This window comes from Sinocyclocheilus rhinocerous, unplaced genomic scaffold, assembly GCF_001515625.1.
Source record: "Sinocyclocheilus rhinocerous isolate Xijiao unplaced genomic scaffold, SAMN03320098_v1.1 scaffold24, whole genome shotgun sequence".
Lineage (NCBI taxonomy): Eukaryota > Metazoa > Chordata > Actinopteri > Cypriniformes > Cyprinidae > Sinocyclocheilus > Sinocyclocheilus rhinocerous.
In genome coordinates this window covers 2,670,398-2,683,403 of record NW_015647124.1, presented here as the reverse complement: position 1 = coordinate 2,683,403, position 13,006 = coordinate 2,670,398, and the positions used below count along the sequence as shown (strand labels likewise).

Here is a 13,006-nt window from a genome sequence, read left to right as displayed (position 1 = left end):
ACTAATTAATGTCTTTATCGTTATAAAAGTGTTACAATAGTATTTCAAGCAGACCTTGTTTTGCTCACAATAAACAGAATAAACGGTTTTGGACCGAACCACAACCAACAACGCTAAATCAGACTGAAATTCATCACAGCGATAAATAATTATCCAACACCATGCACAGGCGATGTCAACAACTTATTTGCAGTATTTTACATGAATTTTTTTAAAGAAATGTTTTGTTAGTCATTCCACCCCTAATTCTTTATGAAAATAAATCACAATCCGGTAACACTTTAGAATATAGGGAACACATATTCACTATTAACTAAGTCAATAAACTCCTAATTTGCTGCTTATTAATAGTAAGGTAGTTGTTAAGTTTAGGTATGGGGTGGATTAAAGGCTCTAAAATATGGTCATGCAGAATAGAGCATTAATATGTGGATTATAATTGGCTTTAAAAGGCGTGTATATTAATACATGTGACTGTAATACTGTAATGACATGTGAAATTTTAAGTAAAGAGCGTGAAAAAACCTTTCAATCGCCATTGAATGTACACACAGTGCGCATGAAGTCACAGTAATAATAACTGTCGAGCAATAATAACAGCCTGTTTTGTTCATTCAGTGAAGACATTGTACTTTTACACATCCATATCTGTCCAGATTTATTGACACGCATAGTACAATTAAACATATTATACAGTGATGCAACTGAAGTGTTATTGTATGCATTTGGGATTTGATGAGACAGTGACAAGTTGTTATTTATGCATGTCACTGCTGTGCTGAGATGATGTACATAACACAGTGACCCCCAAAAGTAGGCTATTTGGATACGTAAGCCACTCTCAAAAGCTATTAATGTTTTTGCACAAAATATGAAAATGGTATTTATTTGAACATAAAACACATAACATTTAACACATAAAAAAGACAACTCTAAACACAGCACAGCAATTGGTTTCAAATGATAAAACCATAAATACCAAAAAAATATTTGGACAATTTTTGGTTGTCAAACATTAGTGGAACAGAGTTAAAGTAATGAACTACACCTGTGATGACTGACTGGCAGTTGGTTAAAAGTAAAATAAAATGTTGGTTTAAGGAGAAACTAAATAATTAAAACTTTCTACAATAAATTGTGTTTTACAAAGACGCAAAACTGATTTTTATCAGTTTGTTCATTCAGGGGTTCTGTGCATACTGGGGGTGATTTGGCACAAATCACGTGTTCATTAGGTGCCTTATAATTAACCTCATGGGATATCAAAATAATGTAAGAAGAAGCTGTTTCTGTGACAAAAATATATTAAAATAATTTATCACTTCGTCATTACGACACAATTTATTCTGTATTGTACGGTAGATAAAATACTTTGTTTACTTTAAATTACTTTAGGTTAGTAATAATTTTCTCACGTGCCATACATACTTGCTAATGTTTGCATCAAGTAGGCCTATACCTATGTTGAAAATCAATAAAGAAACATTCCAGCTTATAACTACATCTGAAAAACAATCGTTTATTTTGTCAAACAATGTTAAATGTAGACACTTGTAATATAGCTTATATTTTCTCACGTTATGATACACGGAAATCATGCTAAGTTGCCTTGTTTCTTGTCAGAGAAGTGTATTCAGCGCAATAGTAGACTCATCTAAAACTACATATCCCACAATTCTGCTGTTTCAAACCGGAAGTCGTTTCACTTCCTGGATACTTTAAACTGTCAAACGAAACAATAGTGACGATAAGAGGCTGAACAACATCTGCTGTCACAACCCTGGATAAAGTTATGAATTTTCACTGCAGAAAGAAAGGTAAGTTGTCATTTTATCACTCTTCATTTAATGGTAACCGAGTGCTGCGAGTAAATTAGCTTTGCACGTAGTGTATCAAATACAAGTCGGAGCTTCTTCAGCTATTCTAGACTCGAAGGCAAACAGAGTATGTCTGCTTTAAGTTTTATTTTTTAACCCTCTGACCACAAAGGAAATGCATTGTTAAAATTAATTTACATTTTTGTTTCATAATCATGTATTTTGGGAGTAGATAGTAGTAAATATTCCACTACTTTGCAGTAACGTTACTTTTTTTTTTTTTTGCCATATTGAATTTATGTCTTAAATTTAAAAACTGTATGTCAAAAAGACAACAAAGTGTGGATTCCAGATGAGTTATAACAAGGCAGAGCCCGTTTTAAATGCAAATGGAAGCAGATTGTATTTCCAGTCATTCTTTCTGTATCTTTCTATACACTTGCCATTTCAAACCACATTGTCTTCCTGTCTGTTGAATGTTTTCTTTCCTGTGCAGCTCAGTGAGAGGTGACGGAGCTGCAGGCGCTCATGGAGGACTTCAGGAGGTCGTACCTGAGGCTGTGTAAGGAGGGAGGAATAGATACTCAGGAATCAGTGCTGGCTCAACTGCAAGACACGAGAACAGTGACGGGCAGCTGTAGACTGGACCTGAGGGGGCAGAGCATCACTGTGGACACCTGCAGCGTGCTGGGAAGAGTCCTGCAGAATGACGCCGTCTTCACAGAGATCCTCCTCAGCGACTGCATGCTCAGTGAGGAAGGTGGGCGAGGAAACTCACAGAAAGAAAACAAGAAATTTCATATTGCATTAACAAAAAAAGTCCGTTTGTAGGACCGTTTTTGCATTGTAACATTATTTTCATAAGAAATAATTTTTTGGGAGTTGTAAAAATTACTGTTATACAAGACCTAAAAAAAGATAAATTAAATTACAGGGCAATACAACAAATATTAACACTATTAATCAATCACTTACAATATTTTGCATTACAGAAAGGACAATTTGTGGGTAAAACATGCTTAATTGTCATGAAAATAATGTCACAATGCAAAATAAACATGAAACTCACAGAAAAATCTTGAAAATACAAAGAATGAAAATATAAATGAAAGTGGGTTTGTAGGACCATTTTTGCATTGTGACATTATTATTTATATAAGACACAATTTTATGGAAATTTCAGGAAGTGCAACGAATATTAACAGTTAATAAATAATTTACAATTTTTGCACCATGCACATGAGAATTGATGGGCAAAATATGCATAGTTAACATGAACATAATGTCACAAAGTAAACTAAATATGAAAAAGAAACTCCTGAAAATCCAAAGAAATAAAATATTGCAGAAACAAAAAAAGACAGTTTGTAGGTCAGTTTTTGCATTGTGACTTTATTTTCATAACAAAGAATGTTATGGCAGTTGTGAAAAATTACTGTTATGTTTGATATATTCACATGATCAAATAAATCTTTTAGTTTTTTTTTTTGTTAGTTTTTTTTTGCATTACAGAAATGAGAATTTATTGGTAAAATGTGCATAATTGACATGAAAACATTTTTCACAAAGCAGAAATATACATGAAAATACTGCAAACACAAGGATCATTTTTGTATTGTGAAATTTTCATAAGAAAGAATTCTATGTAATATAAAAATGAAATGCGAAATAAACAAATATATGAATACAATTAATTGGAATTCTAACAATATATGACATTTATAAATGTACTTATTACAACAAAATGTAATCTCTAACTTCTTTGGTTTCGTGTGAAATATGACCTGGACTTTCTTGCCCAGTTTTGTGAGATTGAATCTTTTCGATGAGTGCATAATGATCATATTGATGTTTGCTTGAGCCGATTAAGTTATTACTATTTTATTACTAAGTAGTTGTGTGTAGTTGACACTCAAAACCACTGTTCCTGCCATCTACAGGTGTCAAGCTGCTACTAAATGGGCTTTGCTCCAACACCACAGTGAAAGTTTTGGATCTGAAGGTACATTTAAGTTATGTATTATAATATATACTTATTTTGACTTCTAATTTTACTCAGTCTGTAATACAGTTCCTAAAACCGTCATTTCTTTTCAGGGGAACAACATGAGAGGAACAGGAGCTGAGGCTTTGGGACAGTTGTTAGTGAGGAACAAGATACTGCGCAGGTGAGTGATTTTAAGATTAGTTTCTAGCCTATAATTGTTGGAACTATTGTCATTCCTATTTTCCTCCACATAAAAAGAGAGACTGAAAATGTGTCTCAATGATTTAATCACAATATGTGAATGTTTCTTTGCCGTTTGTATATTATATAACATTCTAAATCATAATAAAGTGCCTTTTGCAACACATTTTACCTCTGTGGAAAATAAGAGGTTTTGGTGACATCAAATGTAAAGGACGTCTTTACATTTTTATAAAAAATTACAGTGGCAATTTTTTATTTGGAATACCAAGAAATTAGGCACAAAAAATAATAATTTGTGCAATCATTTATGACCTGGAATGTCACATTTGGGGACACCAGATGCAGTAACCAAAATAACCACTTCATAGCATAACAGTTTCATTCGAAATAGCTCTAAAATTGTTCAAAAGTACTCTAAAATTTCTTTACACAGCTGAATTAAGGCTGCTCTGTGCCTGCTCAAAATGCTGTGTAAATATGTAGATTATGCGTGCTCTGACCCACCTCAGCCCCTAGTATTAAAGTGAAGTCATTTGTGTAAATGCATTCATGCCACCTCTGAGCAGCATTAAACAATCTGTGTAAAGACACCGGAATGACACCTTTAATTGCCAATCATCTTTGAGGATTTAGTTCTGTTTGAAAGAGAAAACTATCAAGAAAATATTGTAAATGTTAAACTATTGTTTGTGTTTGGCTTGGAGACTTGTGCTGGAGTGGAATGCTCTGGGAATGTGGGAGGAAGGATTTGCTGTATTTTGTGAAGGTCTGGCCTCCAACACCTCTCTCAGCCAGCTTGACCTGCGCAATAATCAAATCAACCACCAGGGGGCGGCGGAGCTCTGCTTAGCACTGAAGAGGACCTCCACTCTACAAGAGCTGGGTGAGTAAAGGAACACATTCCACACTCATTGTCTGTCAACAAGGACTGTTTTGTTGTGCTGTTGTCCCAGTTATTTGAGGCTGATGTGACGTAAATGTTTAGCAAAACGCCAGACGCTTTTTCTTTGAATCTCATTCCCTGCACTGTGGGATTGCGACTGTGTTGTGTGCAATATTTATGAAGTATTTGTGAGTTACTCACATTAACTTACTGTCTCCATGTATGTCAATATTAATAAAGCTGTGCAATCATTTAAATATATTTAAGACCTTTCATATGTTTGTTAACACATCTATCTAACTTAAAAATATCAATAACTGATAGAGAAAGACCCTATTGATGGCTCATATATGGCCTATATATATATATATATATATATATATATATATATATATATTAGTATTTTTCACTCACTCACACACACACACACACACACACACACACACACACACATATACACTGTATATTAAATTATATAGACTACCAGTCAAAAGTTTGGAATAATTAAAATTTTAAACATTTTTGGATTTTTTAGTCTCTTCTGCTCACCAAGGCTGCATTTATTTAATCAAAAATACAGTAGAAATTGTGAAATATTATTACAATTTCAAAAAAACTTTTTCTATGTGAATATCTGTTAAAATATAATTTATTTCTGTGATCAAAGCTGAATTTTCAGCATCATTACTCCAGTCTTCAGTGTCACATGATCTTCAGAAATCATTCTAATATGCTGATTTGCTGCTAAAAAAAACATTTCTGATTATTATCAATGTTGAAAACAGTTGTGCTGCTTCATATTTTTGTGAAAACCATGATACGTTTTATTTCCGGAGTTTTTGATGAATGAAAAAGTAACATAAACAGCATTTATTTGAAATAGAAATCTTGTGCAACATTATAAATTATGAATGCCTTTACTGTCACTTTAAATTAATTTAATGCATCCTAAAAGATTATGGAAAATTATTACATTTTAAGAAGTCTTGGACAGCGCATTATTTTTTCTAGTGAAGCTCTACAATAATTATTGTCTAGAAATGTTTCATTTTGTGTGCAGATCTCAGATGGAACAACATTGGGCTGCTGGGCGGTCGATCTATACTGGAGGCAATGCAGCAGAACCGCGCACTGATCAAACTAGAGATGGCTGGAAACAACATTCCCAGCGACACGCTCAGGGCCATCGGTGAGGCTCAACATCAGCTGTTAGACACATGTTAAACACAAAGCCTTTCCTTTATTAAGCAAATTCAAATATTCCCAGAACAGTCCATGAATCACAATGCAGACAGGCAGTCGACACTGAGAGAGAGCCGGAGCAGGACTCAAGTGCTCAGCAAAGAGATCCAGCTCCTAAAGGATGAGAAAAGCCGACAGGTGAGGAGGACTGGGATTATTCGGTTAAACTGTGGATGGATTGACAACTAATCTCCTTTCTCTACATGTGGCCTGAAGTTTCTTAGTATGATGGAGACCATTGATAGACAGAAAGACGAGATGGGAAGAAGCAGCAGGTTAGTGTCACTCAAAACTGAACCGATACACCCCAAAAATCATTCATTCACCCCGTGTTTGGTGAGTAAACAGTGACAGTGGATGTATAACAGGTTTTGTATTTCTTGTAGAAATTCATCCATACGTCTGGGGCAGTTACAGGAAGTGCTGAGCGAGCAGAAATCATCTGTAAATTCTCTCACAGCCAAGTAAGCAGCCTTTTAAGAATTAATTCATGGCTAAAATCAGTGCAACATGTTGGGGTGTTTTGCGAAGGTTTTGTTGTTCAGACTGCAGATGACGGAGGCGGCTCTAGCTCTGTCGGAGCAGAAGGCTCATGACCTCGGTGAGCTGCTGACTCGAGTTAAAATGGAGAAAGCCGAGCTCAGAGACAGACAGTCCAGAGAGATCAAGAAAGAGCAGGAGGTATTTACTGATTTTAAGCTGTGCTACATTTTCAGCTTTTAAATATGACTTTTTAGTGCTTAATTCTCTGATCGAATGCATTATTTAAAAAGGAAAATAATGTGCATTTTAATTCAAAACTAAAATATAATTATATCGGTTATTATTAATTATTAATGAAAGTGATTATTGCCTATTTTTGTTATACATATGAAGTACTATTAAAAAATATGGGGTCAGTCACTTTTTTTAAAAATAAATAAATACTTTTATTCATCAAGGATGCATTAAATTGATTAAAAGTCACAGTATAAAGACATTTATAATGTTACAGAGATTTCTATTGCAAATAAATGCTATTGTTCTGAACTTTCTATTCATCAAAGAATCCTGAAACATAAAATTAATCACCGTTTCCACAAAAATACGAAGCAGCACAACTGTTTTCAACTGAGAGGAGTTTCGTCCAAGCTGACTAAAAGTGATCGAGGATGGATCATTTCGACGAACTTGATGAACCTGTGATATCTTCTTCAGGGCGAAAAAGGAAAATAAAAGCTGAAACGTTTTCACGGAAGCTTGCGAAAGCAGCGCGTTACAATGATGAGGGAAAAGCTCCGTGTATCGTGTGTAATCACATCCATACAGTTTATGATCAACATAAACAACAACAACGTTTGTCAGGCGTCTACATTCTCATCTGAGGAGATTACACAGATTAAACGAGCGTTTTAAACTCTAAAACATGAAATGTGGAGTTATCTGCTTTTGCCAAAAAAACGACTGTTGGAGTTATCTGCTTTTGCTATAAAACAAACTTTTAATATGTAAAAAAAAACATACTTTCAATGAACTTTAATTTTGTAAATTATCTGTATTTGTTTAAGTTATTATTACTTAATCAAAACAACCCAACTGCAGTTTGATTGATATTACTTGGAATGCGCAATAAAAAAAACGTGATTTCTGAAAATAAAATAAAAATGAAGAATGCGCAATAAAAAAAACGTGATTTCTGAAAATAAAATAAAAATTAAGTTATCGGTTTTTGCAAATTAACTCTTCATACATATATATATACTGTATGTCTATATGTCTATAGTTTTCATTCATTTCAGTTTTAGTTATTTTAGTTCATCAAGTTAAACTAAATGAAAATGTGAAATGTAGCTAGCTGAAAAAAAAAGTTTAAGGTTTTTTGTTTTGTTTTAGTTCATTATAATAACCCTGAGTGGTTCTCAGCCTTTTTGACTCCAAGGTCCCTCGCTGTCCACAACAATTTATTTACAAAAGGAGTGTCCTGTGTCCATATATTTAATGTGTTCAAATGTTCGTTTTAGCTTATTTTAATGCATGTTTTATCTAAGTTTAAAACACTTGAAGTCATCTTGCAGAAATGTGAAAGTTTTCCCTTAGTTGAGAACCACTGCACTAGGATTTACTTTGATTAATTTTGATTTATTTTACCATTACATTTCCTAACGTTATGAACATAGATGTTATGATAGTGTCACCATTAAAAACTTTTTTACTAAAAATGAAAAATGTATGTAGGTAAATATTGTTGTTTATTATGGTGTCACTTTTTATAATGCAATGAAGTTAAAATTATGAAATATTTTTTAATCAGAGTTATGATGTTGGAGGAATCACAAGCCATTACAGACTGAAACATAAATATTGCATGCTGAAGAAAAAAATTTTCATTTTTATTCCTTGATTATTATCTCAGCAAGTTTTTTTTTTATATATAATGAAAATGTTTTTGTGGTTTTAGTTGACAAAAATAACCCTGATTTTAAATAAATAAATTTAAATAGATAAATGTAAATGAGCTGTTGTTGTATCTTTGAATCAAAGGACCTTGCAGGGAAAGAGCAGGTGAAAGTGGCAGAAGTGTCACGAGTGCGTGTGGAACTACAGGAGCAGATCGGCCACCTGCAGGCTGAGAGAACGGCACAGGGCGGCCTTAAAGAGAAGATCGCTGCTCTGGAGAGAGAGATGAAGGGTACATATGTATTATGATTCTTTGTATTTTTGACTATATGTCAGGAATTATTCATGCAACTCATTTTACTTAGCGAGGGCTAAATGCCAGACTTGTTTTTGTTCTGTTCATGTGTGTGTGTGTTATGTAAGCTGATGCCTGTTGCAGGCTGATGGCTCATTGTGTTTGTGTTTTGGATCAGTTCTCAGTACCGCCCACAGAGAGGCCCTTCTGGACAAAGAGAGTGAGATCTCGTCTCTGCTTGAGCGGCTGCGCATTAGAGAAGGAGAGATCCAGCGCATACGTGAGGACGAGGCCCAGAGAGCCAGCTTCCTCCAGAATGCCATTCTCACGTACGTCCAGGGCTCTCCTCTCGCTCACTTCAGCCCCAAAAAGTGAACTCTTATGCCAAGACTTCTGTGATTTCCCCACAGGTCTGTTATACACTTTCCATCAGGGTGCTTTGCAACTATGCATAATAAATCTACTGCATATTGCAAGTTTTTACAATGCTTTTACATATTTGAGTGACATGTTTTCATGAATTAAAAAAAACAATTATACTAAAATACTTTTAAGTGTATATATTTGGTTCGGAAAAGGGGTTTGCCTTGGCGAATAATCAGAAAACTTATTTTCAAAAATTTCACTTTTTTAATGAATATTCACTTTTATTTAAAATGTTGGAGCTCTTTCAAAAATGTGCCTTTTCAAAATCCCCAGTGTGCCATATTGTCCATCAACGCTCTTATATTACGTCACTTACAAATTGTATATTTTAAAATGATTTCCACTGTCAGAGTTCTTCCACTTTTGTAATGTGTGTTGGCTATTAAATAAAATGTTTTTTTTTTCAAAAACTCTGAGCTGATTGTATGTAATGGAGTAAAGATCATTCTTTACGTTAGCTCATACACAAAAAATGAAAATGTTTTAATATTAAACCATTGCTCTCAGCTAAAATACATAATCCATAATAACGCATTCTCCAGTGAAAAGTCAATTCTCTGTTGTCCTTTCGCATCAAAATCCATGGACATATTTGTTTAGATCTGTTTTGGATTGTTTTCGCTTGCAAACTGTGATTGGTCTGTGCATATTGCTCTCCAGCTGTTTGGACTCTTATTCTGACGGCACCCATTCACTGCAGAGGATCCATTGGTGAGCAAGTGATGTAATGCTACATTTCTCCAAATCTGTTCCCATGGGGAAAACCAAACAAACTCATCTGCACCTTGAATGGCCTGAGGGAGAGTACATTTTCATTTTTTGGGTGAACTATATTTATTCCTAATCCTCTGCCACTTGTAAAACATACTGTACTATAAAGAAATATTTCCATAAGTGAGGTAAGATCACGTGACAAACATCTAGCCTACCACTGTTTTAAATATTTAGTGTCTTATAACGCCAACTGTTACAATTACTATAAAAAGATAGTTTATAGTAAATAGGACATATTCCGTAGTATTCAGTAGCTAGCTACTGTTCAATCCTGTATGTAGGCAATGACTCGACGCTGTGTCGGCTCCTGTCCCTTTAAATTTCTTCGGTTTTTCCCGGAGAGTCTCGGTGAGGTTCGCTGTCAAAGCCGCTGCTGCAAAGAGGGCAGTGACCGTGTTTTTGCAGATATCTATCGTTTCTCGGGTTAAGTGGGAGCTGTGGCATAATAAAATACATTTTCGCCTGTGAAGTGAAGCAACCTGCCTCTCCACAAATGCAAGCTATTAAATGCGTGGTTGTCGGCGACGGGTAAGTAGTGTTTTTGGGAGCTGATGGAGAGGAGCATCCTTGGAAACCCCGTGTTGGGCATTGTAATTCATGCATCCCTAGTTCTGGCCTTTGCATTTTATTATTTGCTCAGCGTAATATCCTATATTTGACCCTAAGCATGTGCATGTATGCAGAATGCATGTAAAGCTAAAATATTATCGGAATGTGTATAGCTAACGTTATTGTAATGGTCGCATTACAGCGTGAGACATTAATAATTGTTTCTTGTCTTCGTGTATTATTTTGAATCGTAATGCACGTGCGGCTTGTCAGTATGCATTGTTTATTGAACATTAAATGAACGGGCTTTGAACAGAAATGTGCCATTTTTGTTCGCTGTATCAGAGAGTGAATTTAATAGGGTGACCCGTGTTGAATGGCAAAATTCTGAAGCAGAAACGCTATGGTTACCACTCCCTCTTATGCGCGTGAGCGAGAGTTTCCCCTGCTGTCTAGTGCTGCGAAGTCCGAGTCGTTCCGCGAATCGGTTCTTTTGAAGAACCGGTTCAGGAACATGATTCGCTATTATTTTACGTCACGGCGTCATTGCGTACAATTAAAGGCAATTATAAGATATCGGTTATATCAGATCAAATTACAAAGACACATCAAAAGAAAAAAAAAGTTGGTAAATCGGCGTCTTGGTAAGTAATCAACACATTTTGTGCACTATAAATAAACACAAAAGAAAATATTTAAGGCTTCACAGTAATTTGCAGTCTGTTACTTGTCATTTCTGTTGATGTGTGAAGGTAGTGAATTTTCCATATATAATGAGCAGATTGATAATATACCTTTATAAAATCGACATCATTATCATATCACATATTTTTCATGTTTGCATTCTTTTTAACGAAAACAGCTCGGTTCAACGAATCAGTCAGGGGGTGATTCGAGAATCGCTTCGTAAACGAGTCCTTCATCCGACTCGAACGAACGATTCTTAGCAGCTAGCGCTCTCTCAGTGCGCGTTTGGTAATGGAGCTCTGTGTGTGTGTGTGTGTTGCCCTCAGGCGAGTGTGAATCTGGGACAGGGTCTGTCACTATCTGACATACTAACACCCAAATAAAGAGCACACTAGCAGCACTAACTACTTTTACTTGATGCAACCTTATTCATCATATAATCAGTGTTGAGGGGTAACGCATTACAAGTAACGTGAGTTACATAATCAGATTACTTTTTTTCAAGTAACTAGTAAAGTAACGCATTACTTTTTAATTTACAAGAGAATATCTGAGTTACTTTTTCAAATAAGAGACAAACATTTGTGTCTTTTTTTATTGCTGAAGTGTTTTGAAATTTGGATGTAAATTTACTTTCCCTTCAACCTGATGCTTATTCATTTCACTTTTGGTGTGAAAAGGGTTTTATATTTGCCAAAAATATAACTTTTTTATTTTAAAAACAAACAAGCAAGCCCTGTCCAGATTTAAAAAGTAACGCAAAAGTAACGTAACGCATTACTTTCCATAAAAAGTAACTAAGTAACGTAATTAGTTACTTTTTTATGGAGTAACGCAATATTGTAATGCATTACTTTTAAAAGTAACTTTCCCCAACACTGCATATAACGTTATGACCTAGTGCTCTTTTCACCATTATTTCCTCTCCATCTGTTTTTTTTTTTTTTTAAATGCACAGTAGTGCATCTCAGAAACACCTAGCTAAGCTGTCTGGTGTGTCTGTCCTCAGGGCGGTGGGTAAAACCTGTCTGCTGATCAGCTACACCACAAATGCCTTCCCTGGCGAGTACATCCCTACAGTGTGAGTATATAGTGTACATCTGCTCTAAAAGATCTGGGTTTATTTCAAATTGAGCAGTTTATTGAACCTTTAGGGAAAATATAAAAGCAAATATAAATGATACAGTATGATATAGTGAAACAAAGATGAACTGCTGATAGCTTGCGATGTAAATCAATGAGATCTTTATAACAGTACAGCAGATGCTTACATAAAATGACATGAATATCAGTTGTCACTCTATATCTCCAATAATATGTCTTAGTAAGATGATATTTAAATGCTTAGTTTTATGATCAAGACATATAATGCAATGCAATCCAATGATGATTGAGAGGTGAAAAAATAAATGTTCCTCAATAGCCTGATGATCATATCTGATACTCTTGGTTTTTCAAAAAAAAACAAGCTGAATGTAGATGTTTGTATAATTAGAGTAAAAGGCCTTTTACTTGATAAAACAAATTCTAAACTATCAATCAGACGACAGAAGACATGGAGCAGAAATGAGAATTGTATTTCAATTAATTAATTCGATTGACTTACTCGACATTAATGGACTTTATATGGTTTTTATACACCCTCATAAAGCTGAAATAAATGACAATGTTGCAGATACTGCATCTAATAAAAGTGCATTTGTTTTTGTTTCAGCGAACCAAATATTTCCTCAGAAGTTTTCATATATATATATATATATATATAT

At 34.7% G+C, this 13,006-nt stretch overlaps 2 protein-coding genes across 2 annotated transcripts in view; both read left to right on the top strand.

Annotated features, from left to right (window-relative positions):
* Nucleotides 1-1,702: 1,702 nt before the first annotated feature.
* lrrc45 (leucine rich repeat containing 45) lies at nt 1,703-9,641 on the top strand. The gene is made up of 12 exons (XM_016513259.1): nt 1,703-1,817; nt 2,314-2,577; nt 3,758-3,819; nt 3,915-3,985; nt 4,713-4,891; nt 5,952-6,080; nt 6,159-6,271; nt 6,350-6,408; nt 6,520-6,597; nt 6,679-6,814; nt 8,654-8,801; nt 8,983-9,641. The coding sequence occupies exons 2-12, from the start codon at nt 2,346-2,348 to the stop codon at nt 9,177-9,179; spliced, it is 1,404 nt and encodes a 467-aa protein (XP_016368745.1). The 5' UTR covers nt 1,703-1,817; nt 2,314-2,345; the 3' UTR covers nt 9,180-9,641.
* Nucleotides 9,642-10,356: 715 nt separating this feature from the next.
* The window catches only part of rac3b (Rac family small GTPase 3b), a 6,394-nt gene continuing 3,744 nt past the window's right edge, over nt 10,357-13,006 (top strand). Inside the window, exons 1-2 of the mRNA XM_016513384.1 lie at nt 10,357-10,532; nt 12,250-12,321. Of these exons, the coding sequence (XP_016368870.1) occupies nt 10,498-10,532; nt 12,250-12,321 (107 nt within the window). The 5' untranslated portion in view covers nt 10,357-10,497. The remainder of the gene's footprint in view (nt 10,533-12,249; nt 12,322-13,006) is intronic.